At 43.4% G+C, this 25,379-nt stretch overlaps 1 protein-coding gene across 1 annotated transcript in view; it reads left to right on the top strand.

Moving 5' to 3' along the window:
* The window catches only part of LOC144783948 (uncharacterized), a 376,042-nt gene that overhangs the window by 165,451 nt on the left and 185,212 nt on the right, over positions 1–25,379 (top strand). The window contains exons 25-29 of the mRNA XM_078662677.1: positions 5,414–5,560; positions 10,522–10,721; positions 14,014–14,099; positions 14,523–14,650; positions 22,253–22,405. Coding sequence (XP_078518803.1) covers positions 5,414–5,560; positions 10,522–10,721; positions 14,014–14,099; positions 14,523–14,650; positions 22,253–22,405 — 714 coding nt within the window. The remainder of the gene's footprint in view (positions 1–5,413; positions 5,561–10,521; positions 10,722–14,013; positions 14,100–14,522; positions 14,651–22,252; positions 22,406–25,379) is intronic.

Raw genomic sequence — 25,379 nt, 5'->3', positions numbered from 1 at the left:
GACAGCTGGGAAAACCGATTGTAGGTATCTAACGGAGTAAGGGGTCTCAGGGGATACATACTGGGGCCCTGGTTCAACATAGGTCTTTGAGGGACCATGGACCAGGTGGAGTGTTGATCAGGCACCCTGGTGAACTCATGCCCATACTGGGAATGATTATTAATATTGGGTAGTGTGAAGGGAGGCCTATAAAGTTGTGGTCTGTTTGGGTATTTAGGGTTGGTGACTTCTGACCTGGGGTAAAAGTATGTTAAAGCCCGTGGGATAATACTGGTTTCCCCATTCCCAGGTGGCCAATTTAGGATGTAATCAACTGCCCGGGGGTCTCTAAAATTGACCACCACTAGGTCCCCCTCAATATCTTTTGTTCTACGCCCCAACCAGTTGATCCGTCTAACAAGAACTATGTCCCCATCTATGTTAGGTGCTATCGGCCTGTGCAGCCGCAACCAATGAATAATTTTATTCTTAAAGTCGGCATATCCCTCCTTCTTATTTTCAGTTAACTGCGGGACCCCCGTTAAAATCACCACGTAGGGCACAGCTTCTGGGGGAATCTCTACTTGTGGGACCCTTTTGTGAGGTATTCTACTTTTCCCACCATCCCCATGTGCGATCTGATTGTTGCTCATCGAGACCTTTAGGGATGGTTTAGAGGGGCCCACTCCCAAACCAGTGACTAGTGCTTTTGGTTGTATAGGCGGCGGAGTGTTGTGAGTTGGGGGCACAGCTTCACCCGGAAGCTGGCGAGTTTGCTTAGTCAGAGCGGGGGTAGGGGGAATTTTAGATTTCCTTTGTGGTGTAGTAGGAGGGGGTGTGGGATGCACCGCCCCACTTCCTTTATTTTTGGTAAGGGTAGACATACTAGTTATGGCGGCTTCCAATATGGTTAATCTAATTTCCACTTTTTTAATAGACTCGTTAATGGGTAGAAGAAGAGTTCTCAACAGAAATTCCAAGTTCCCTGACACTGAGGGGGAAAGTAGTGGTGAAGTAATAGGTGGGGTGGCTCTATTGTTATTATCAGAACCCTCATCTTGTGTGGTTGCTAAAGATGGACAGTGAACCGGTGAGATAACTACCTGTGGTGTATAATCCTGCTCTACTACTGGAGGAGTCTCAGTTATAATCGGAGTTTTTGACCCTTTACCGAAATCAGCGTGGCATATTTTCGCTTTACCTGATACCACCCTTTGTTTCCTCCTTTTTTTTCTAGGGGGAGGGCGGTGAGTCAGGGCAGCAGTAAAAAACTTAACTTTTTGCTCCCTAGATTTAGATGCGTCAGCCACACGACTACTACTAGGAGTGGGTGAAACAATTATAATATTGTCCGGCGAGCAGCAGCGGTTTAGCAGGCAGGAATTAGCAGAGGTCCGTGGCGTGGCGAGAGTCCAGGTTAGTTTCCCGCTGGTGTGGGGGCTTGAGGTGATTAAATACCGCTGTGTTGGGGGCGCGGCCGGCAGGGAGAGGAGCCCAGCTGACACGGGCGCGCGGGGACTCCTGGAACTCAGAGTCCACCCGCTCTACCCTCGCAGCCCTGCCGGTGTCCCAACAAGCCCCAGGCAAAAGTTCCCCAAAACTGCTAAAACCGCGAAGCGGGACCCGCGCAGCGGGTCCGGCGAGCAGCAGCGGTTTAGCAGGCAGGAATCAGCAGAGGTCCGTGGCGTGGCGAGAGTCCAGGTTAGTTTCCCGCTGGTGTGGGGGCTTGAGGTGATTAAATACCGCTGTGTTGGGGGCGCGGCCGGCAGGGAGAGGAGCCCAGCTGACACGGGCGCGCGGGGACTCCTGGAACTCAGAGTCCACCCGCTCTACCCTCGCAGCCCTGCCGGTGTCCCAACAAGCCCCAGGCAAAAGTTCCCCAAAACTGCTAAAACCGCGAAGCGGGACCCGCGCAGCGGGTCCGGCGAGCAGCAGCGGTTTAGCAGGCAGGAATCAGCAGAGGTCCGTGGCGTGGCGAGAGTCCAGGTTAGTTTCCCGCTGGTGTGGGGGCTTGAGGTGATTAAATACCGCTGTGTTGGGGGCGCGGCCGGCAGGGAGAGGAGCCCAGCTGACACGGGCGCGCGGGGACTCCTGGAACTCAGAGTCCACCCGCTCTACCCTCGCAGCCCTGCCGGTGTCCCAACAAGCCCCAGGCAAAAGTTCCCCAAAACTGCTAAAACCGCGAAGCGGGACCCGCGCAGCGGGTCCGGCGAGCAGCAGCGGTTTAGCAGGCAGGAATCAGCAGAGGTCCGTGGCGTGGCGAGAGTCCAGGTTAGTTTCCCGCTGGTGTGGGGGCTTGAGGTGATTAAATACCGCTGTGTTGGGGGCGCGGCCGGCAGGGAGAGGAGCCCAGCTGACACGGGCGCGCGGGACTCCTGGAACTCAGAGTCCACCCGCTCTACCCTCGCAGCCCTGCCGGTGTCCCAACAAGCCCCAGGCAAAAGTTCCCCAAAACTGCTAAAACCGCGAAGCGGGACCCGCGCAGCGGGTCCGGCGAGCAGCAGCGGTTTAGCAGGCAGGAATCAGCAGAGGTCCGTGGCGTGGCGAGAGTCCAGGTTAGTTTTGCAATATAAAAATTTATCAAAAACAAAATCTTACCTAATGAAAATTACATACACATTACAAATTATCATATTACATATTTATAACTTTAAAAAAGTATACATTACAATAAATATTAGAGGTCCAGCATTCAAAAAAAGACATAAAATAAAAACAATCCTATAAATATTAAAAATTAAAAACATTATTGAATATTATTTATGTAATATAGCATATATTGATGGTAATATATAACATATACTCATTTACTATTAAAGAACTGAATATATGCATTAACTTCACAATAACATAATTTATAAACACTAAAAACAATTTTTGACATAATAAATAATAATATGATTATATTAAAAAATAGATTGCCTTACAAAAATCAAAATTATTATTATTCCATACAAATGTATTGTATTATATAATTATTATATTTTCAATGTAACAATTAAACATATATGTATTAATGCATTATTATATAACATTTTAAAATGTAATTCTTAAATATTGTATACGTAAATATGTACAATAATTATTTGAAATATTATTAATTTCTGAAATTAAACTAAATTATATAATAGGATTTATTCCAAAAAATAAAATGTTAATATAAATAAATATTTACAGATAAAACCATTTTTTATATTAAACTAAAAAATATTTTTTTAATTTAAAGTTTAGAAATTATATTTAACATTTTCAAAAACCACTCAATTACATACACAGTTGTACCATTTTTTAAAAATATTACAGAACATATACATACATCTAGTAATTATATTTAAAAAATATAAGAAATGTTTCAAACATTTTAAATGTCATACAATTATCATATATATTCAAACAATTTAATAAAAATACATAATTAAAATATATACAAGCAAATTTATTATAACAAACTTAAAACATCTCCTCACTCTTTCACCCTAAAACCCCAATCCCCACTCCTGTAACTTAATTACATATGTATTAATGATAAACAGTATTAAAATGTATAATAAAATAATGTGGTACATGTGTAAAAATTACTAAATTTGACAAAAAAACACAAAAATTGACATACAACTAAAATAACACACATATAAAAACATCTAAATTAACCCATAAAAAGATAATATTTACGATATTTTCAAAAATGATATTTTTTATATTAGTAACATCGATACTATGTACACATGTAAAATGATGTTCTTATCTTCGATATTTCTGTTGATTATATTGTTGTCATCACGATATTCTTGACTATTTTTGTAACACAGTATTTCTCATTCTATATTTTTTTTGTCCAAATACCATGTTATACATTGCTATGTGCTCTAGAAATTCACATTGTCATGTGCAACTCTACCATACACGACAAGATCCCTCTGCTGCACCTCAAAATTGTTGATGTCCATCAACTTGTTCCCCCTACTGCACAAGCTTATTTATGACTGTTGGTCTTTTCGCAATGGTGCTTTTGTATCTGTTTCTATGTGCACATTAGTAGATGTAGTTATTTGTCCCGATTGTTGAACACAAATGGCCTGATTACGAGTTTGGCAATGCAGCGCCAGGTCCGCCCTGCCGCTGCACCACAAAACCTGTGGTTGAGCCACCTGGCAGATTATGCCTGTTTCTTGTGTCTGGCGGGTTTTTATTTACGTTCCCACGGCGGTGCCTCAGAAAATGGGCATCTCCATGGGAACCCCAAAAACAGTTCCTGCATGGCATGGACTGTAAAGTCCATGCCATGCAGGAACTGCTGTGAATGAACATAAGGGGGCACATGTTGTGCCCCCCTGTGTGCATCTACATGGCGTGAGGCACCAGGGGGCCCTGCAGGTCCCCCTTTGTTTCCTCTCTGCCACGGTGGAACCGCCATGAAAACTGTGGAAGAGAAGAAACTTGCGTTATGCTTGGCAGGACCGCACAGTCCCGCCAAGCATATTACTGCTGAACCACCGCCAGGGAACAGCGGTTCCCTGGCGGCTGTGGCGGGGCAATAGCGGTCCGACCACCCTAATTGAAATAGGGCAGTTGGGAGACCGCCACCGCTGTGCCCCCATGAGTCTGTCTGCCCACGGACCCCCAGACTAGTAATCAAGCCCAAAGTGCATGTATATATCGGATGCTGGCTCCTCAAGGAAGACACACAGTAGCGATAGTACCACAGGCCAACTATTGTGACCTGCTTATAATACTTCAAACATCTTTAGTGCAGAATATTGTGACAAAGTCTGTCAAAACTAAAGGAGGGAAAACACGAGAGAAAGAACAACAAACAGAAATCAAAAGAGTGCTGGGCAATGGCCCTGCTGTATCGAATCCCGCAGCCTCAGGGAAGTATATTCTAATCCACACCAACTCAAGAAAGAAAACAAGTGGCAACTGTGTCATATGTAAGGGAAATAGGATGGCATGTACGTCATCGTGCATGTATGGTAAAGGTCTGAATTAACTACTTTGAGACAGTTTATGTTCCTGCCAATACTTGCCTGGGCACCTACAGGCTCGGAATAGGAGAGACCCTGGACGCAGGGTTATATATAGAAAATGTGTCCTGTGGCTGATGAACTTTGTGGTGTTGTGAATGAAAAGGGAGACAGGGGAAGCAGTAATGGACACATACTACCAACGGGTGATTACAAAAATGCAGCAGTTGTGGATAGGATTAACCGTGGTATTGAACTTGTGGCATTGGAAATGTAGTAGAAACTTTTGTACATATGCCTCATCTAGTTTGATGTGAAGAAGCCGTACAGCCAGAGATATGAAAAAGGAAAAGTTGTCAGTTCTGCATTGTTATGGACTATGCAAACGCAGCATTTCATGTAAAAGTAAAAATCAGTCAATTATGCACCAATGGATAGTTCTTCATTGTATTTGCTTGAATGACCCTCAGATAATAAACAGCCTGAAGCCAGTCGAGCTGACAACTATCCTCCTGCGACCAGGAAACACCGACAGCACAACGTGGAAAATTATTGTCAGCCACTACACAGACATCAGTAACCTTGGACTAGTACTCGACAGCCTCAATGACAAACCAGTAAGTTGAATTCACAGTGTTAAAGCTTCATGGAGCATTATGAATTTAACCTTCTATGACCTAAGTGTTGTTCATGAACATCTTACACTGAATTAACCATTAATATAGAAGCTAGTAATCACTAACCTGAAGGAGGGTCTATGAGGCCACCAAAGAGTGCTAGTTACATAAAACATCAGCCTATATATGGCATATCCAGGCGGCATTATAGGGCCGTAACAAATGTTGCATAATTGTTATATTTCCTGTAAAAATAATTTAGTAAGGTTTTGAACTTCTAATTGTTTGAACAGACATAACTCAAGATAATTATATCATACTTAGGAATTACAGCAAGTTGCAGGTCTGATGCAAATGATATAGGTTGCTAAATAATTGTCTGCTAGAGAGGGCCATGCTACTCGTTAAAGGCCCCCTCTCTGTGTTATTGGCTTGAGCAGAAGCGTAGGACGTTATATGAAAGATGATCTATAGTGTAGACTTAAGTAGTAGAGATAGGGGATCTAATTTAGAGTTTGGTGGATAGGGTACTCTGACACAACATGAAAGAAGTACTCAAGGTCAGCCGCCTTATGTAAAGGCAGGGGGACCTGAAGTATGTTGTTGATGGAGTCCACTCCGGCTCCATCGCCAACATACTCCTCCAACAGCTGGTACTCTGTCGATAAAACTGGGTAGGCAGGTAAAGCCTAGCTGTGAGTGACAATAAAAAAAAAAAACAGATAACGACCCCCACACCATGGGAGAAAACATACATGATGTTGGGGTCATTCGTTTTTCATTTTTCAAAAACAAACTCGTACTTTTGAAGTTTGTTTTTGAATAATAAAAAAAAAAATTGGAAAGTTGGCAGGCATCCATCATGATGACCGACCCTTCCATCAGACTTGCACAACATTGATAGGACCCACTGTGATGGGGGTTCCGCCAATGTTAAGACTTGTTCACAGTGGTGCCGGACAACTCTAGATTTGGCAGGCAGATGTCCGTCCGATGACAGGGGCAAAGCCCTCGTCCATCATGACGGAGTCTCCTCCATCTGAAAAAATTAAAATCAGTCCGATAGTGTTTTTAAAACATTCCAGCGGCGTGCCCATGTGCAAGATGGCACAGATTGTCTAGTTTACGAGTTCTATCCAGGCCATGTGGTTCGTTTTGCTCTGCACGTCCATTCTTCCAGGTGTTGGAATAGTTTCAAGGGCTCATTTGAAGCAAAGGCCATTGTGCAAAATGGCAGAATTAGGGGGGAGGGGGTTGAATCAGAGACAGCATCTTCCTATCCCCAGATGTTGTTATGCACATCCGAGACTCGTGCTTCCATTCCTTTATGGATTACAGATGCCTCTGAGTCATACATGATGCCCACTGTTCTCTGCCATCAGGCCACATACCTTGCCGAAACCCTGCTAAACCCCTGGCCTCAGAAGTGCGGCATCTTTTTCCTGGTGTCACTGCTATGACCACCTGTTAGCCAAATTGGTTGTTAATGGTCTCATAGAACTAGGAGACTCAATCTGAGGTTACTCCCCTTAGCACTGGTGAAGAGACGTGATCTCTACGGCCCATCTGCTTTTATTCTGGTTGACTTTGAGAAAGCTTTCGACTTTTTGACTGCTCATACCTGTTCCAAACCTGAAAGGGAATGAACTTTGGCCAAAGATCTGAGCATATGTCAAAATGTAATAATCTGACCCAATGCATTGAGTGGGAGTTAATGAGTTGCTATGAACCTCTTTTTTAATTGGCTAGGGCACATGGCAGAGTTTCCTGTTTTCACCCCTGCTCATTCCTTTGGCCTTTTAACCACTCATGGGTGTCTAGTAGGATGGCGGTCGGAAAATCACTCTGACCGCCATGGTAGCGGGAAAACACCGCCCGCTAGGACCACGGCATAACCGCCGGTCCAATTAGTATGCTCAGCAGTCGAAATCCGACCACGGCGGTCGGATCATGGGATTTAACATTGCGGCAGTTGCTGCTGCCAGCAGCACCGCCGCGCTGTCCAGAAAAGCATGTCCTGCATATCCCTGCACTGCGTGGCAGGCCCGGCACAGTTCCTGCCACCTGGTACAGGGACATGTAGGGGCATACCATGGGTACCCCCCAGTGCACCCACACCCCCAAACACATTGGTGGCCCGCAATGGTCCCCCGGAGGCATTCTCCGCATGCCTTTCCATGGCGGTTCCACCGCCACGGAAAGGCTGGCTACCGCCAGCATCATAATCATGCCAGCGGAGCCTGGCCCTGCACCGGCCCCATTTTACCGGTCCAGCTCTGCCCGCCAGGCAAGCGTACGGACTGCTACCGGAGGAAAAATGGCAGGCGGAAAATCTCACCACCGCGGTCGTCACCGCCATGCTAATGGGACCGGCAGTTTTCTGGGTCACGATCGCGGGCGGATGACCGCCCAAGGCTCTTGCGGTTGCCACCGCCGGCCCGGCGGCGGTCGTCCGACCGCCATCCTCATAGACCCCATTGTTTGGACTGGACAGGATGGATCAGTCCAGGAAATGGATGACCTACTTCTGTTTGTGGGGTCCATACCTAGGGCATGCCCAAGATTGTGCTAATCTTAGGTTTGGTTGGATTCGTAATCAATGGGATAAGTGAGTGATATATTCACAGGGTGGTATAAAGCGGTAAAGTGGCATACATGGTTGAGTGTAGCTGAAGATAGTTTTAAACATTTCAAAGCGCTTGCGACCCTGGAATCCCAGCGGCTTGGGCACTAAATATAGTGGCACTGCAAGAGAGCATGAGGAAATATCTTTGAGCCGGGAATTCATTTTTAATCTTTGTCAGGTGTAGAGTACTGGTATTTAAAATGGTGGCTGTCCTTTGTCTATTTTATGCCTAAAGAACTACTTATTGCAAGTCCATAAGTACTTCTTCAAGACAATCCTTGAACACTTTCAAGCTTTTATTTGGGAAGATAATTTCCACAAGTGAAATATATGACAAATGTGTCCAAACAATGTAAGAAGGGGGTCTGGCAATGGCTGATGGGTACTATTGACCATCTCAAGATCTTGTGCCTAATAAAGGTTTGTTTGGAAAGAGGGGGTATTCAACTGCCCAGTTGTAACTGACATTGTTGGTAAGAACAGATCTATTGACCATGATAAATGCTGACCATATAGCACCCAAACGTCTGTCCTTTACTAAGGTAGTACTTGATAGTTGGTGTTAGGGATTATTCTGAATATCTTTGTGATGGGAGCTGGTGCTATCTGTCAACCTTCAGCTGATTTAATTAAAGTATATTTCACACCAGGCTGACCTTGTTCTGATACTCATATAGGAGATTCCTGCCTGAGGAAACATTTGATCAATCTAAGAGAATCTCTTTTTATTCCCAAGCCACATGCAGGAATCTCCCTTATGAGTCCTTGTCGGAGGATTTTACTATGCATATTTAGTTGCCCAAAACTCACACTACTTGACAGTATAGAAGAGGAGCTATTTGTGCGCAGGGCTTCTAATCTTTTTGTCCTGGGCTAAAATAGCTAATGTGAAATAATGGATTGAGGCTCCTGTGTCCCCATTTTAGGAATTACTTGGCGGATAGACAGATATTCCTTATTGAAAAAAAGCAAACTACAAAGAACATATGTGCATGAACACACACGTTCTGAGATATCGGGTGGGACCTCTTTCAAATATTTGGGTAATTCTCTTTGGTGACTTTCAGGGAGCCATATGTCAGTTTTATAGGATAATGTGCACATACATCTTTTTGCCATTTGTTATGATGCCATATTGATGCAAGATTACTCTCTCTTGTGTCAAATAATGTTGCTGTATTCAAAAATTGCAATGAAGCCAGCTCTATCATAGCCTTAGAGCCCGCTGTAGCGGGCTCTGCCGGCCATTAAAGGTCCGCTCCAGCCTTTAATGGCCGGTAAAGGCCGGTACAGAGGCCTCTAAAACTATTAGAGCATTCCACCCCTAGAGGGCAGAATATTCTAATTTGTAAAACAAAGGCTTCAGAGAGCCCGGAGGGGTTGAAATTCCCTTGAGCTCCATGAGGCCTTTGTTCACAGCAAGAGCTGTGAACATACATTGGAATGTTGATGCTCCAGGCTTCTACCAGGTATTAGAAGCCCAGAGCACTCCCTTGTCTTCAAAGGAGCGCTCAACATTCCAATGTTCTAATGAGTGATGGATCACAAAATGCAGTTGGAAGGAATATTTAGAATTAAACCAAAAAGGAACAACCATACATGATTTATAGTTTGGCAGACAGGTTTCTTCATTACAATCGGACAAAGTAGCATGTTCCCCAAACTTCATGGTCCGCCTACTTCATGTAGAGGCATGCAAACTTCAAATGTCGACTTACAACTGCCTCTGGCATCCCTATGAAGTAGAGGCCATCAAAGGAAGGACATTACACCATCCATTCTATTTAAGGTGGCAGGTGCAATGTGCTTTATTTCCTGTGTGTCACAGCCAGGAAAAATCTGGCATTGAGGACAGAAAAAATAGACATTTCCCAGAGTGTAGGTGTCATTAGTTTTTTTGTTTTGCTGACAAACTCCCACTTTGGGAGTTGGTTTCTGAAAAACAGAAAAATATTAAAAGTTTGGTGAACTGTTGTTAAAATTGAAGGTGTCCATTCACCTAGTATTTTGTTCCTTGAAAGGATCCGCAGTGGTGGATCGTTCCTTTCAAAGTATGGTTGCCTGTCAGGATGGAAGAGGTAATGCTCTCTACCACCCTTATAGATGGAGTACTGTCCATAAAATGCTGAATCAGGCTATATGTCTTTCATTTCCGATATTTTTGAGGGCACGAGAACATTTTATAGGAGCAACAGTCTGGTGAATGAAACCATTTATTTATTGCAGAAGATCTTCGGTAAGCTTTTGTTTTTTCCTGGAATAACTCACGTCTGAATATTCTTTAGAAGTGTCTTCATTCACCTGTAAAGACTAACAGATATTATCTTCTATCTAGGTGAACTTGACTAATGAAAATCGCATTGCCATCTTAGCCGCTGTCTGGCCAACGTTTGTGAAGGCTCTAAATATCCTCAGCACGGTAGACGTCAACTTATGGCTCAACCAGCGACTGTCTGGGTACCTTCACTTCCTAACGCCAGATGATCTCAATGTTTCAGAGCTAATACCTGCAGACTGCACAGCAATGAAGAATCTGTGAGTATTGTTGCTCGCATCATTACATTTCATTTGCAGGTGTGTACATTTTAGATGGCAAAAGTCATCAGGGTACAGCCATCCATATTGGCAAAACTTTGCAATACTTAAATGATGCAATCACTGTGGCAGTGACATACTGCTACACCTCTTTGTGTGACTGTCATCCTGCATCTTTAGCCAAACACAATGAGCTAGATGTAAGAAGCCGTTTGCGATTCGCAAATGTCGGAATTCGCAGAATTCCGGCGTTTGCGAATCGCAAACGGTGTTTTGGTATGTATGAACCAAATCGCAAAATAAGGAATCGCAAAAATTGCGATTCCTTATTTTGCTCAAGCATTTAAGGAATCGCAATTTTGCGATTCCTTAAATGCTATACATCAAACTTTTTTTTGGGCGAATCCTCATTAAGAAATCCCAAATTACCACCAACTTGTAGTTGGTGGTAATTTGCCATTTCTTTTACAAATGCACTTTTTGGCATTTGTAAAGGTGCCATGTGGCGCTCATACATGCCCTTAGGGCATGTATGTGCGCCAGATGCGCACACATGTAAATTTCAGGGGTGCAGCAGGGTGTCCTTAAGACACCCTTGCACCCTTGAAATTATTCTCAATTTGCGATTAGCAAATTGCGAATCGCAAATTGAGAATAACTTCCCATTCCTTCCTATGGGCCTCTTGGCCCATAGAAATGAATGGGAAATTATTCCTTAATTGCTATTAGCAATTTGCTAATCGCAATTAAGGAATTTTAAGAAATCTCTAAAAAACAGCAATTTTCTACATACATCCCAAATTGCAATTCTCAAATAGCGATTTCTAAAAAATCGCTATTTGGGAATCGCAAATGATGGTGATGATACATCTGCCCCTAAATTCCATATGACACAGAGAATTTCTTCACTATCAGCGTTTTATTTACAATACTGAGATAACTCATATTACGGGCTATCTGTAAAAAGGATTTCTATTTGAAACCATACCGAAATGGAAGCCTCATGTAAACAACATAAGTCAGAGATATTTGGAAGGGGCACGAAATATTATGAAGTTCCTGAAAATATACGGTGCAAATAAAATAGGAGAGCCAGTAACGGTCTCAAAGTCCAAAAATCAACCAGTCATTATAAATGCCTCTGCAATGTTTATTGGCCGATTAAATGAATGAGTTGGGAGATCTAAATGTGTAGTTGAAACTTGAACAAACTTTTGGGTATGTTTTTGTTACATGTGTATGCTCTCAGCGAAATCTATGGTCTTCTACTACTTATTGTAAAGCTCATTTGGAACCTGGGCTTACTCCATGGTGGTCATGAAAGAGGAATTCTTTTTAAATTATTTGATGACCTTACAAAAAGACCTGACATTTGTTCCTCAAAGAACATGATTTTAGCTGACTTCACTAATACATTTTTGCTTAATAACAGTTCTAGTGTAAATTTCAGACTTCATTGTTATAAGGAATTTTGAATCACTAATACTTGAATCCCTGTGACAGTGGCGGCTGGTGACATTTGAAAATCGCGAGGCTTCAAAGTTTGGTATGACTTTTATGTAGTGAGCGACGCGGGCAAGCTTAATAGACACATTTGAGGTCCAGGCTGGATTCTTACCATTCCTGCCTTTACAACTAAATTAATTGTGAAGGCATATGTGGTAAAGGCATACTCGTAAAAACTTTTTTTGTAAAGGTAGGCGTTATAAAGACGTTGTAATGCCTTCTTTGTAAAGGCATCTCGTCGCTCAGCCTTTGTTATAAAGGCTGTTTCCCATGCATCCCAGGGATCTGGTGCAAAAAGTAATCAGGTATCGAGGCAAGAATGATTGTTCAACCCAGTGCCTTCACCTGTGCCTTTCTCTTCTTTAGACCTTGCTAACAGTTATTGCATGTGGCCAGTAAGTGTGACTTTCATGTGGAAGGTGGATGTCTCTTGAAAAGGACGCCTCGCTTCCAGTGGCGGCTGGCAATAACAAAACTATGTGGGGTCTCCATGCACTCAACTCACCTCAACTATGTTCAGCCAGGTGCTGCAATCCCATCAATGGTGGTGTGACGTCCACGAGCAGGCAGTAGCGGCTGTGGTGGGAGTGCTGCCGGGTGCTGACGTGGGGTGGGGGTAGTAAACCCATGGATTACGGCCGATTAGAGGTAAGTAAACATATAAATAAATCAAACGAATTTCACTGCGTGCAGCTCGCGCAACTACATTCGGTTTATTTATTTATATGTTTACTTACCTCTAATCGGCCGTAATCCACAGTTTACTATCCCCCACCCTGCCCCTCCCTCTCCCCACATCAGCGCCCGGCAGCACTCCCACCACGGGCCGCTACTGAGAGCAGGAAAGGGAAGGACTTCCCTTCCTGCCCTGTGGAACTCAACTCCTGACTAATCCTGGAGCTCCTCTCAGCATGAGAGGAGCTCCAGGATTGGTGAGAGCAGGCTAACCCAGTGCTCATTTTGAGGCTGGGGGCCTATGCCAGCAATTCCGGCTGTTTCACAGTCAAGGGATTGCTGGGTGTACCGTGCACATGTTGGGTTGGCAGTAGGTAGCCAGCCAGCCAACCCGACATGTGCACTGTAAAGAGCAGCAGTAATTCTGCAATACCAGGATTCAGCCCCGCCCCCCTGTCTCACGCTCGCGCTGTACAAAGCGCAAGCAAAATAAAATGGCATTATTATGCCATTTTATTTATTACTGTTAGCCTGCTGCGCTCTCAGCAGACAGGGCGAAGTTCCTTCGGTATTGAGAAGGACCCCATCCTGCTCGCTTCTTTACTGAGAAATGAAGGGTTCAATGCTGCGTGTAGCTTCCAAGCACCTGTACTACCCTTAAAACTCCTCTTTGAAAAAAAGAAAGTTTAAAGTCTAATGAAGGATGGGGTCAAATTTATTTTGTCTGCACACTAGTCAGCATTCGTGAGTTTTCTTTGTTTATGAGGGGTACAGCGCCCAGTAATTACAAGGCTTGATAAGGCTCTTATTCCCATGGTAGATTTAGCAGATAAATTTAATGGGGGAAAGAGTCCTGTTATATACTGGAAGACACGGATTTTACAGCAGAAAGTACCAAAAATCGACATGTTATGCACCATTTTCAGAGAATTCCCAGAATGCGAGCACTTTATCATACTCAGTTAATTCCATGTGATAAATGTCTTCTGTTTTTTCAATATTTGCAAATGCAGAGTGACATAAAACTAAATAAAAAGAAGAGAATAGTTATTCACTAGAGGTAATTTTATTATTATAACGGTTACATGCTTTCTTTTTATTATCTTTACAGGGCTCTCATTATGAATACAACATACAGTCAATTTACCATCGCTCAGGAGCAATCCAACTTCCAGTATTTGCTGACCTTTCACCATGGTAAAGCATGTTTTTTTTAATAAAACAATCCATATGTTAAAACTATAAAGCAATGCGTTTGATTTTCCTTAACAAATTCTGGTTCAATACTTCCCTTGAGATTCATCTGCTACCCTCCTCATTCGAACGAGATCTTTGCTGTACCTCGAAGACTTGCACCCTGAACTAAAATCAATTATACACAATGCAAAGAAAGAACTATTCAATAGAAATCCATTGCTTTACTGACTTCACAGCTACCTACTATGTCCGCAACAATAGCCACAGATTTAATGTTTCATTTGTAAATGCAGGGCAGTGCAGTAGCGTATGCATCTGATTACATGGTTGGAATTTACCTGGCAATGTTTCAGTTATGATAAGTTTATTTAAACATCTATTTCCCTAGAAAGTCACATTAACTTGTTTCCATTTTTGCATCAGGTTCCGGACTCATATGTGATACATATGCCTCCTTCCAAGATTTCCTCGATGAATACTTCCTAATCTTCTCCAATCAAATGACAGCTCAGAATTTGGTGGCATTGATACCTACGGAAAAGCTATCAGAGGTGACAGTCCTTCACAGTTCATGTTTTTGTCTTCTTTCATTAGTTTATTTGCTTGTAAATCTCATAGCTCTAGCTGGCTCTCCGGGTTCACAATGCTTGAAAAGTTATTCACCCACTAGGTCGCCTGCTTAAACAGCCATCGTTGCAGCAGAGTGATATTCATAAGTATGATTGTTGTCATATGTGGAATGAACTGGTGATCTCAGTCTAACTTTCATGGGTCAGAAGTAGATGGGCCAAAACACTGCAGTCCATTGGTAGTAGTGTGTGCAACTCTTCTATCAATCTTGACAGAGACTATTGAATGCCTATTGAAATAACCATTATTTCAACTTTTAAAGGTGCTGTGGGGCAGAAGCAGGTGCCCTGTTCCTTTGCCCAAGTTCTGTGAAGGCAGACAGAGCACCTTTCTTCAACCATTCTACTTGCGGCATCTGACCAGCAGTGTTTAGGAGAGTCCGTCTAGACCACTCAGAAATGCATTAGCTCAGAACGAACAAATATAATAAATGGCGATTTTAGGACCAACTTTCTTTGCCAATGGTTTTAGGCATGCTGCACAGTATGCCTGATGCTGTGCAGTTTAGCTAAAGTATAGACAATGGCTTATTAAGCAGTCAACCCTGTCATTTTGTAGATGGGCGAACTACACTTGCGCACGCTGCCAAAATAGCACAGGCATTTGTTTTATTTACCAATCTCAGTTGGATTGGTATATGAAAAAAAGAGGGTGGGGGTATTCTGTGACGCAATACAGGGGGCAGGGAGATGGGCGGAAGCAGCATGTGGCAGAAATAACACAGAGACCAGGAGCAAAAGCAACATGCATGGCTGAGGGTGGAAGCAAAATGGAGGGCAGGACAAAAGTAACACGTAGGGTGTGGGTGGTCGGGGCAACATGGAGGCCCAGCAGAGTGATGAAAATACCACAGAGAACCAACATTGATGGCTATGGGGAAGAGGATAAGCACAAGGGCGGGTGAGAGAGGCAAAGTGCAGCTGGGTGGGAGAAGCAAACAGGCAAGAGAGCAACACAGGTGGGGAAACACTTGGGTAAATGCATCATGGAGGATCTGTGGGAGAGAAGCAAATACACGAGAGAGAGCAACATGGAGAGTTATGGAGGGGGCAAGAAAAGTACACAAGGAAGACAACTGGAAAAAAACATACACTCTTGTTGAGTACTTAAAGCAAAATAAAAATTAGTGCTTGAAAATAAGTCAGTGCAAGGGCACATGTAATCATCTACACACCATGGGAGGGACAAACACAAGAAGAGGAAGCAAAGCCTACACAAGCTGACGAATAAAAGGCAAGCAAATGAGAGTGATAGTGAAGCCAGCCAATGGTAAGCAATGGGCTGGCTCTAAGCACAGTGAGAGTTGCCAATAGTTCTCTGTATTGCCTCATAAGTGCAACTTAAAAATCAACCGTCTAGTCCAAATTGTTTTTACTGGAGATATTTAAAATGCCACTTGCTACACTCTATATATGCATATCACTTGCAGAATTCAGTGATAGTAACAGTGAGTGACAGTGTAGTTTGCATAGGTCCAACTATGCCTCAGAAACATCATCATGGTTATTAATGATCTTTGGTTGAGAAAAGACAATTCTTAAAAGAGCAAAGAGGGCAAGACACAGAAATGAACGATGAAGGTGCAACAGGGCATACATAATAGTCTTTGTAACACTATTGTAACCAGAAATATCAAAAGCCCCCAATTACGCAAGGGAATCTACCACCAATAATGGTATCAGGGCATTTATCACTTCTAATACAGACACTCACCTTCCCAGAGTCTGCTGGGTAGGTGGATTAGCCAATATCTACTTGTAAGCTGAGATTTTGGAGCACTTAATGGAATTAATAGGATGTTTATGTTAGGCTGATTTCATGTATATATCTAGAGTGTTTCATGAAAGGAATCTTAGAGTACTGTCAGTTTTTCCTGTCTTTCGAGTTCACAAGAACCGCTCGGCATATCATAAGGAAGACAGCTAATGTAGCTTACAATACAGGACATTAGGTGAAATTGAATTCCTGGTTGACTAGGGTAAAGCCCTGATCAAGCAATAACCACAATCCCAGTCAGGGTAAGTTACAAATACATCTTGAACTAACCTGGGCTCACCCTCTGGAATCCTGGCACAGAACAGTCATGCTTAACTTTAAAGGAAACAAGTAAAGTATTTGTGCAACACTTCAAACAGTAAAACAATAAAAATACCACACACAAAGATTCCACTCCAGCAAAATAGAGCCTAATTTTATAAATAAAACAAGACCAAAATGACAAAAACCCAATAAGTAGTGCCGGAGTTATGAATTTTCAAACAATTAACTACACAATTGTACTTAACTTTCATTTAGATGACCCCTCTGACCACCCTGCTAATGAGCTGATATCTAATCTCTCGGCACTCCAGCTCACTCAGTGAGTACTTAAACCTACGCATAGCAAAGGTCATCTACTTGATCCGGTTTTAAGCAATTTACGAGAGCTCATTGTAGGCACCCCTACTCCACTTCCATGGTCGGATCATTTCTTGATTCCCCTAACCTGGGAAATTCATGGACCCACAGTTTCCCCTAATATATTCTCGGTACTGGAAAAGAATTGGTCCAAGCTTCCTGCTGAGCACTGGATTTCAGTTCTTGAAGCCACTAGACCAGCCAGTGACCCTAACCCCATTCTGGCCAACAAAAATTGTAATCACTGGATCCAAAGCTCCCTTGATGCAGTTCTTCCTAAGAAACCCACCCACAAAAAAGGCAGGCCAAAATCTTCTCCTTGGTTCTCTCTAAAGTTAAGAGAACTAAAACAATCATGTAGAAGACTTGAACGATCTTGGAGACAAAATTACTCAGAATCTACCAAACTCAAATATAGAGAGGCAATCATATCTTATAAGGCTGAGATTAAAGCTGCCTCTTATGAGGAGAAAATAATTTTAGCTGCAAACTCCCCCAAAGAAATCTTTTGAATCGCCAAAACCCTCTCCAATTTGCCTCAGAAGCAACCAACACCAGAGGGGGCACTCATAAGGTGTAATAATTTGGCGGAGTTTTTTCAACAGAAAATTCAAAACATCTATGTGTCCCTTCTGACCTTCCAGAATCGTCAATCTGTGACCCCTACCCCGGGCCACTTGCTGGAACCCAGATTTCATTATGGCAATTCCCCCCTTTGGATCCTGCCTCACTGTGCCTGATTATGACAAAAATAAAATTGGGCTCCCCTACTGACCGCGCCCCTCCTCAGTCCATCATTTTAGCTGCCGATACCATTTGCCCTGTAATCCTTGACCTTGTCAACTCCTCCATCTCATCTAAAACGGTTCCCCCTGCATGGAAATGTGGATTGGTAAAGGCCCTTTTAAAGAAACCTAACCTTGACCAGTCTAATTTAGCCAATTATCCTCCCATCTCTCTCCTTCCCTGGATGAGTACGATTCTAGAAAAACATATAAATACCACACTAGTAGATTTTCTCGAATCTAACAATCTTCCCCATCATTCCCAAACTGGCTTTCGTCCTCAACTAGGGACTGAGACTGCCCTTCTTGCAGTAACTGAGGAGGCGAGGAGTATACTGGATAAAGGAGGCACAGCAGCGACCATCCTCCTCGACCTCAGTGCCGCTTTCAACACTGTCAATCATAACACTCTGATCCTCCGGCTAAAGAGTTTGGGAGTGACCGGCACTGCTATAACATGGCTACAGTCCTTCCTCAGTGACCGGTTCTTTCAGGTTTTTCAAGGAGACGTTTCCAGCGGGTTGCCTCTCAGCTGCGGGGTGCCTCAGGGCTCCTCGCTGAGCCCCACACTGTTTAACATCTGTATGAGACCCCTGGTGGAGATTGTCCAACCATTTGGCATAAAAATCATCACCTCAAGAGGTCATCTAGCACCCTAGGCCCCAGCCTAGAGGAGGTTGCAAAGTGGATGGAACTCTCATGCCTTAAACTCAACGGAGAACAGACCGAGCTTATGATCCTTCGCAACTCCCCCTCCTTCATTCCTGTTCTGCTCTGGCCTAACTGTCTCGGTCCGGCACCAGATCCGAAGGTCCAGATTAAGAGCCTTGGCATGTGGCTCGACCGCACTCTCTCAGGTTCAATCACCAGGCTGCTAAGATCTCAGCTACATACTACGGCCTTCTGAGGATGCTTCGCAAGATCCTTCCCCTACTCCCTTTCCAAGCGAGAAGGATCATGGTTCAAGCTCTTATCCTTTCTCGCTTGGACTATGGGAATTCCCTTTATTTGGGAGCCCCTCAATCTACCATTCATAAGCGCCAGACCATTCAGAATTGTGCTGCTCGCATGCTCCTTCAGCTCCCCCAACTTCAATCAGTAAAACCAGCATTAAGGATCCTTCATTGCCTGCCAATGAAAGCGAGGATCCAGTTTAAGGCCATGTGCCTGACTCACAGGGCCTTCTGGAAGAATGGCCCAGCGATGATCCATTCCCTGATCACCCCTTACCAACCTGCCAGAGATCTTCACTCTATGTCTTCCTTCCTATCCGCCCCACACAGAATTAAGAAAGCTACATGGGCGCGCGCCTTCTCTAATATCACAGCCAACTCTTGGAATGCCCTCCCATTGCATCTGCTGAAGGAGCCTAACCTGCTGATATTTCGAAAGCTCATAAAAACCTGTCTTTTCAATGACTGTACCTGATCTTTTTCTTTCCTGTCTCTCTGTGTTCGTCCACAACGCTGGGAGGCCTCAGGGGAACCATCGTGCTATATAAATCTTATTTCATTCATTCAAAGCATAAAGCGCCAACCGGGGATAGCTGGTTGCGCTGGACCTAGTCAAATGCAAAAGTTCAGGCCTACCGCGATGGAGCACTGGTCTGATACAGGCCCAGCTTAATCCTGCTGCAGTCTTACCTTCGTAAGTATTTTGCCAAAAGTCCGGTTCGTGGGGGAGAAGTTCAACGAGAGCAAGGAGAGCGTCGCTGGCGATGATCGGTGGGGGCATGTAGAGCAGGCCGGACGTCGCGGGAGGATGGGCTGGAGGCTTGCGGTGGCAATCCATGCTGGTGGATACTTGCTGTGTGGCGACTCGCGCTGGTTTACGGTGTGAGCTGCGCTGTTTCCGTGTGGACAGGCCTGTTTGAGTTCGCAAAGAGCCCAGAAGCTTGACTTTTGAAGCTTAAAAAACACTTCCAAGAGCCCACGTCCTGAGAGTTTCCTACTGGGGGCCTAGAGTGTGTTGAAAATGGGCCCAAGAGCTGTGGGAAGCCTATTGTGTTCCTGAGGCTCAGATCAGGAGGCAAGCAGACTATCCCTTTGAGTACCTCTGGGCTCCTGGATTCAAGATGTGTTCCAGGTCCAGTTCTTTCTCTCCAGGCAAGAGGGCAGCAGGTCAGCACAGCAAGGCAACAGCTCCTTCAGAATTGCTATCCAGCAGAGTGGCAGTCTTTTCAGCAGCAGTCCTTCCTGGCAGAGTATCCACAGGTCCAGAGATGTAGTGTAGTGGTGGTGCTAGAGGTCCAGTACTTATACCCAGTTGGGACTTGGAAGTGGGGAGACTTCAACAACAGTCCTTTCAAATGCACAGAGGTCCTTCCCTTTCTGCCCTGGTTCCAGACTCACCACAGAGGAGTTTGCAGCCCTTTGTGTGGGGACAGAACACAAACTATTCAGATCTAAGTGAGGCTGGGTCCAGTTCCTCCCTCCCATCCTGCCAGGATGGCCCATTGGATCACACCTAAGCTCCCACTGTGTGTGGCTGTCTAGGATAAATATATAAAGCCAAACTGTCAGCTACCCCAGAAATGTGATCAGAGACAGGCAGCATGCACCAAATGGCTAAAGTAAGAAAATGCCAACTTTTTACAACTGGAGTTTTCAGAATGGCAATTTAAACTCTAACTTCACCATATGTTGTGATTGTACATTGTGGTTCCAGAGACACCAGACTTGGGGGTTTTATGCCTTTTCAATTGGAAATTATACTTATAAAATGTAATACGGTAATCCCACTGCTATCCTATGTGAGAGATAGGCCTTGCTGTAGTGAAAAACGACGTTGAGAGTTTTTCACTACCAGGACATGTAAAACTTTAAAGTAGAGGCCCACTAGTAGAATTTAATTTACAGGCCCTGGACACATGCAGTGCACTTTACTAGGGACTTCTAAATAAATTAAATATACCAATTGGGTATGAGTCAATATATCCATGTTTAGAGGCGAGAGCACATGTACTTTAGCACTGGTTAGCAGTGGAAAGGCACTCAGAAGCCTAAAGTCAAATAAACTAGGTCAGAAAAAAGTGGAGGAGGATTGCAAAAGGTTTGGCGATAACCCTGTGGAGAGGGCCATTTTCCAACATAAAGTATTTGGAGTGAACATAGATTTAGTTCCCCAAATCTCTTTTACTCCTAGGGGTAGGTTTGTCGAACAATCGTGGTTTAGCTGAAATCAGCTAGTGTGAGGGTTAGACGAGGTGGAATATAGCACATTTATAATAGTGGCAATAAACATGGAATGGCCAGCTAGTATTCTTATTTTGCATAAAAACAACAACGATGTATCAACACATTTAGATGTATAAATGTATGTCAATGAAAATGAGAAGCAAGTCACGCAATTGAAATGAAAATAATCTATGAACTTTAATATGATTTTGATCATTATAAAGCAGCATATACACCAACAGAGGCTTCTTAGCGCATAGAGGAACTGTAGAAAGATCACCGGGAAACAGAAAAGATACAAAAATTCTACAGCTAAATCTTCCCATATTTGACAAAGTAGAAACGTTTTAAGTGCCTTTCTAACATAAAAATGTGCCTGCATTTGTCAAAACAGATTCGAGTGATAGGTGCATCTAACTTTATTTTAAACTGTGGCCAGTGATTGCGTATATTATGTGTAGGGCCCCAAGTTTCATAGTATTTATTTTAGGAACATTTCTGTTCGTATTTATCTACATAGTTTTTTGGGTGATCATATCTGTATTTATCCATATATATTTTGTTTTTTTTTGTGCATAAATAAAGTCATGACTAGTATATTTTCATGTATGTTTAACCGATAAATGTGCACTCATTCTTTGATGTCTGTTGAGTTTTAGCACAGTAAGGAGCTTAATATAACAAAATAATAAACCTGTGTGAAAACATTAGCATTATTCAACGAATATGTAGAAATACGCTATTATTTGAGGAAATCTCATTCTGATTTAACTCTCTGGTCAGTAGTTGGCCTGGAATTCATGAATGACAGTCTGGAAAGTCGTTGAAAAGAAGCCAATTTTTCTGTTTTAAAAATTAGAAAACACAGGAGACACGTTGTTTTCTGTCTGTAGGTCTCTGTAAGAATTTTTAAATAGAAAAATGTGAACCTCAATTATGTTTTACCATCATGCTCCTTCCTCCAGAGCAGTATAGTTCCCTTCTTGCTGCTATCACTTAGTCACATCCCTGTCGGTGGAGTCGCTCGTGTGTGCTATTAAAGCCAAAAGAGTATTGAGTATTTTTTGTCACATTTTCTACATCACTGACGTAATGATCACTTCACACTTCAGTATGCTGCACTTCAGTTCCTAAAGCTAATATTATTTCTATGATTTAATTTTAGAAATTAAACACCCTGCGACCCGAAGAGCTTGCTTCCATCTTGACTCGCCCAAAAAGCTCCATCGACAGTGCAACGTGGGAAATCCTTCTGACCCATTACACTAATAATAATAACCTTATGCAACTGGTGGACATCATAAGAAAACATTACGTGGTAAGTTGAGTGTTTAGTGCTCAAGACCTAGAGTGCAGAGGGCCAAGGAGAACTCCAAATAGGTTGAACAATTTGGAAGCACCAACTGCCTCTTACATTACACAAACAAGTAAGAAGTCCTATGATGGACTATTTCAATCTCTGGGAGCAAGAGGTAGGCTAGAGACATATGGATCCAGTAGGCAATGCCTGTAGATCTGGATTTAATGCGTTGTACACAGATATAGGCATGTGCAAACATGCGCGTATGCTATTTGCCCCATGTCCTTACGCAAACTGCCTATTTCTGTGTCTAAATCTGTGCCTGGTTTTCGTATAACTGAAGCCAGAGGTGCTGCACTGTGGCAACACTGCAAGCTTGTCCAATAAAAAACAATAGCCCACAGGCCTGGGAGATAAAAGACTGGATACTAAGAGAGACAGCACTGAAAGCGGTAGGTTGCAGAGAGATGCACCACAAATGGTTTCTATGCACTTAAGCACGCCTGCGATGCTATGTGTTAGTATATTAAACATATACGTGCTGGCTTTGCCAATGCTTGTTATACACTGGGGCCACAACACCTTTGATCCACTTCAGTTTTGGAAACCTGGGGACCAGCAATGTAGCCCACCATTCAGGAAGGTATTTAAAATCTTAGGAGGACCCATACTCTGTAAGGTGCCTTCCTTAGGAATGAAGACCAGATTCTTGACTGCTGTTCAGGGAAAGCCCATTTCATGTTCTTCTTGAGCCTGTCGGGGTGGAGGTGGTGTATTATTTAGTATCAAGCGAGTACCACCACATGTTCCCATCCTGTTTTGGGATGTTGAAGGGCATAGTCATTCTGTCATGCAATACTAAGAATAAAAGTGAAATGTAGGGGTGTGATTCCTTCCCTAGGTGTTCGGTGGCTTTAGGTCATGTGTCACACACCACTTATAACTGTCAAACCGAAAACAACAAATCCAGGAATGGTATGGGTTGTTTGTCGAAAAGGCAGAAATACTCTTCCATAAAGGCTGACCCATAAATCCAGGGCCTGGAGCCGCTCTGCCATATTACATTCCCCCATCCAGGCTAAACCTGCATACGTTGAAGATCTATACTATGAAGCGGGTGGCCTGGGCAGTCCTTCTGTTGCCCCTCTCCCCTTCCCACTGAGGTTTTATCAGTGCAGATACAGACCCAGGAAAACGGATCCATTGTTTTCAGTTCGGACTTGGTCATTTCAGGTCGGGAAACCCTGGACCATTCATTGTATCCATCTATTCAGATTTATAAAGCGCATGGCCACCCCATCGGGCTTCCCAGCGCTAGGTTAGAAAGAAGGAGTAACAGAGTAGAGACACGAGAAAAACAAGGTCTTCAATAGATTTCTAAACATCATATGGGATTTTTCTCTGCGAATTATGAGGGGAGGGAGTTCCATAATTTAGGTCTAAGAAAGGTCAAAAAACGCCCTCCCGGCCTTGTCAGTCTAACTTTGAGAGTAACTGCAAGATTGCATGACTCAGCGGGGATGTATGACGTTACAACACATACTTTTACAACGCATACCTTTACAACGCAACATCCATTACAACGCATTCCATTACAACGCATGCCAATACAACTAATTTTTAAAAACTACCTTTACAACGCATTCCATTGCAACGCATACTACCTTTACAGCGCATACCATTACAACGCATAACATTACATTGCATGTATGGTAAGTGTTGGATAGTGTAGGGGTAAAAATTACTATTCTAACTCCAGGGGGGTGCAACAGTAGGGTAAGTGTTGGATAGTGTATGGATACTTTGCTTTGTAATGGTATGCGTTGTAGTGTCATGCGTTGTAATGGCATGCAATGTAATGGATGTTGCGTTGTAAAAGTTTCATTGTAATGGTAGTGCGTTGTAAAAGTTGCGTTGTAAAGCTTGTTTCCCCTCAGCGGTAGCCCCTCCTAGGGATACTGCCACTGATACCCATAATGTGAGACACAAGGGAGGTACAATCAAAGGTGGGCAAATGTTTTTTATTCTTTTAACCAGAGTACCTTCATCTAAATAGTAACCGAAATTCAGACACTCTGACATGATTGTACACAGAGCTCGATATTGTACAGTGGAGCACTATGCAAAATTATGTAAAATGTACATTTATTGTAAACAGCCGTGCAGTTAAAACACGTCTTGGCAGCAGAAAAATTGTGCTCCTACAAACTTGCAATTGAACTCTGATTTTCATAGGTCACTCAGTACTTTTCTTAGTAGGTGTCCATAGTTCACTAGATGTAACACTCACACATTCCAGTGGACATGGACAGCGTGGCTTAGCATTGTCTCATATATCCCTTGTATTTTGGAAATGTATCCATTTTCATTTCCATCATGTTTTTCAATTGACTTATGTTTCATTTATTCAACGTTTTGTCAGTTCTCGGTTTTTCGGTCTGGCTACAGACAGTCCTTATGTCATCATAAAACACACCGCACAGGAAGGTGAGACTATTGCAGACAGAAACGCCAGTGCTTTAAGTGAGGCGGGGAGCACAGGCAGCAAATAATAAACTGACATCGAAATATAGTAACACAGGGTTCTCATAAAGATTTATAAAGCCACGCAAAGCCACCCTGAGTGGCTTTCAGTGGCCCCATAAATCATGATTAAGGCCATGGCATGCAGGGCAATTCGCTGTGTTGCCTTACTCTGCGCCAGGGAGGTGTTCCATTGGCATTTCGGTGGGTTTTCTCACGCAACACCCATGGAATTTGACACTCCCCAGATTTACAAACCTAGAAGCGTCAAATCCATATGCCTACTGAGGAGAGGCGTAACAAGGAGAAATATGTATATTTCTCCTCATTTTTTTCTTTTCCCATGTGTGCTGCTGAAACTGCCTTCTAGGATTGTTTTTGTGCAGGAAGATGTATATTACTGCACAAAACCAATCCGGCCTTTAACGGTGGCACCGTTGCACCATGGTGCAAACGTGCCTATGTTGGC

This window comes from Lissotriton helveticus, chromosome 10 (genome assembly GCF_964261635.1).
Source record: "Lissotriton helveticus chromosome 10, aLisHel1.1, whole genome shotgun sequence".
NCBI lineage: Eukaryota > Metazoa > Chordata > Amphibia > Caudata > Salamandridae > Lissotriton > Lissotriton helveticus.
This window is presented reverse-complemented; position numbering and strand designations above follow the sequence as displayed.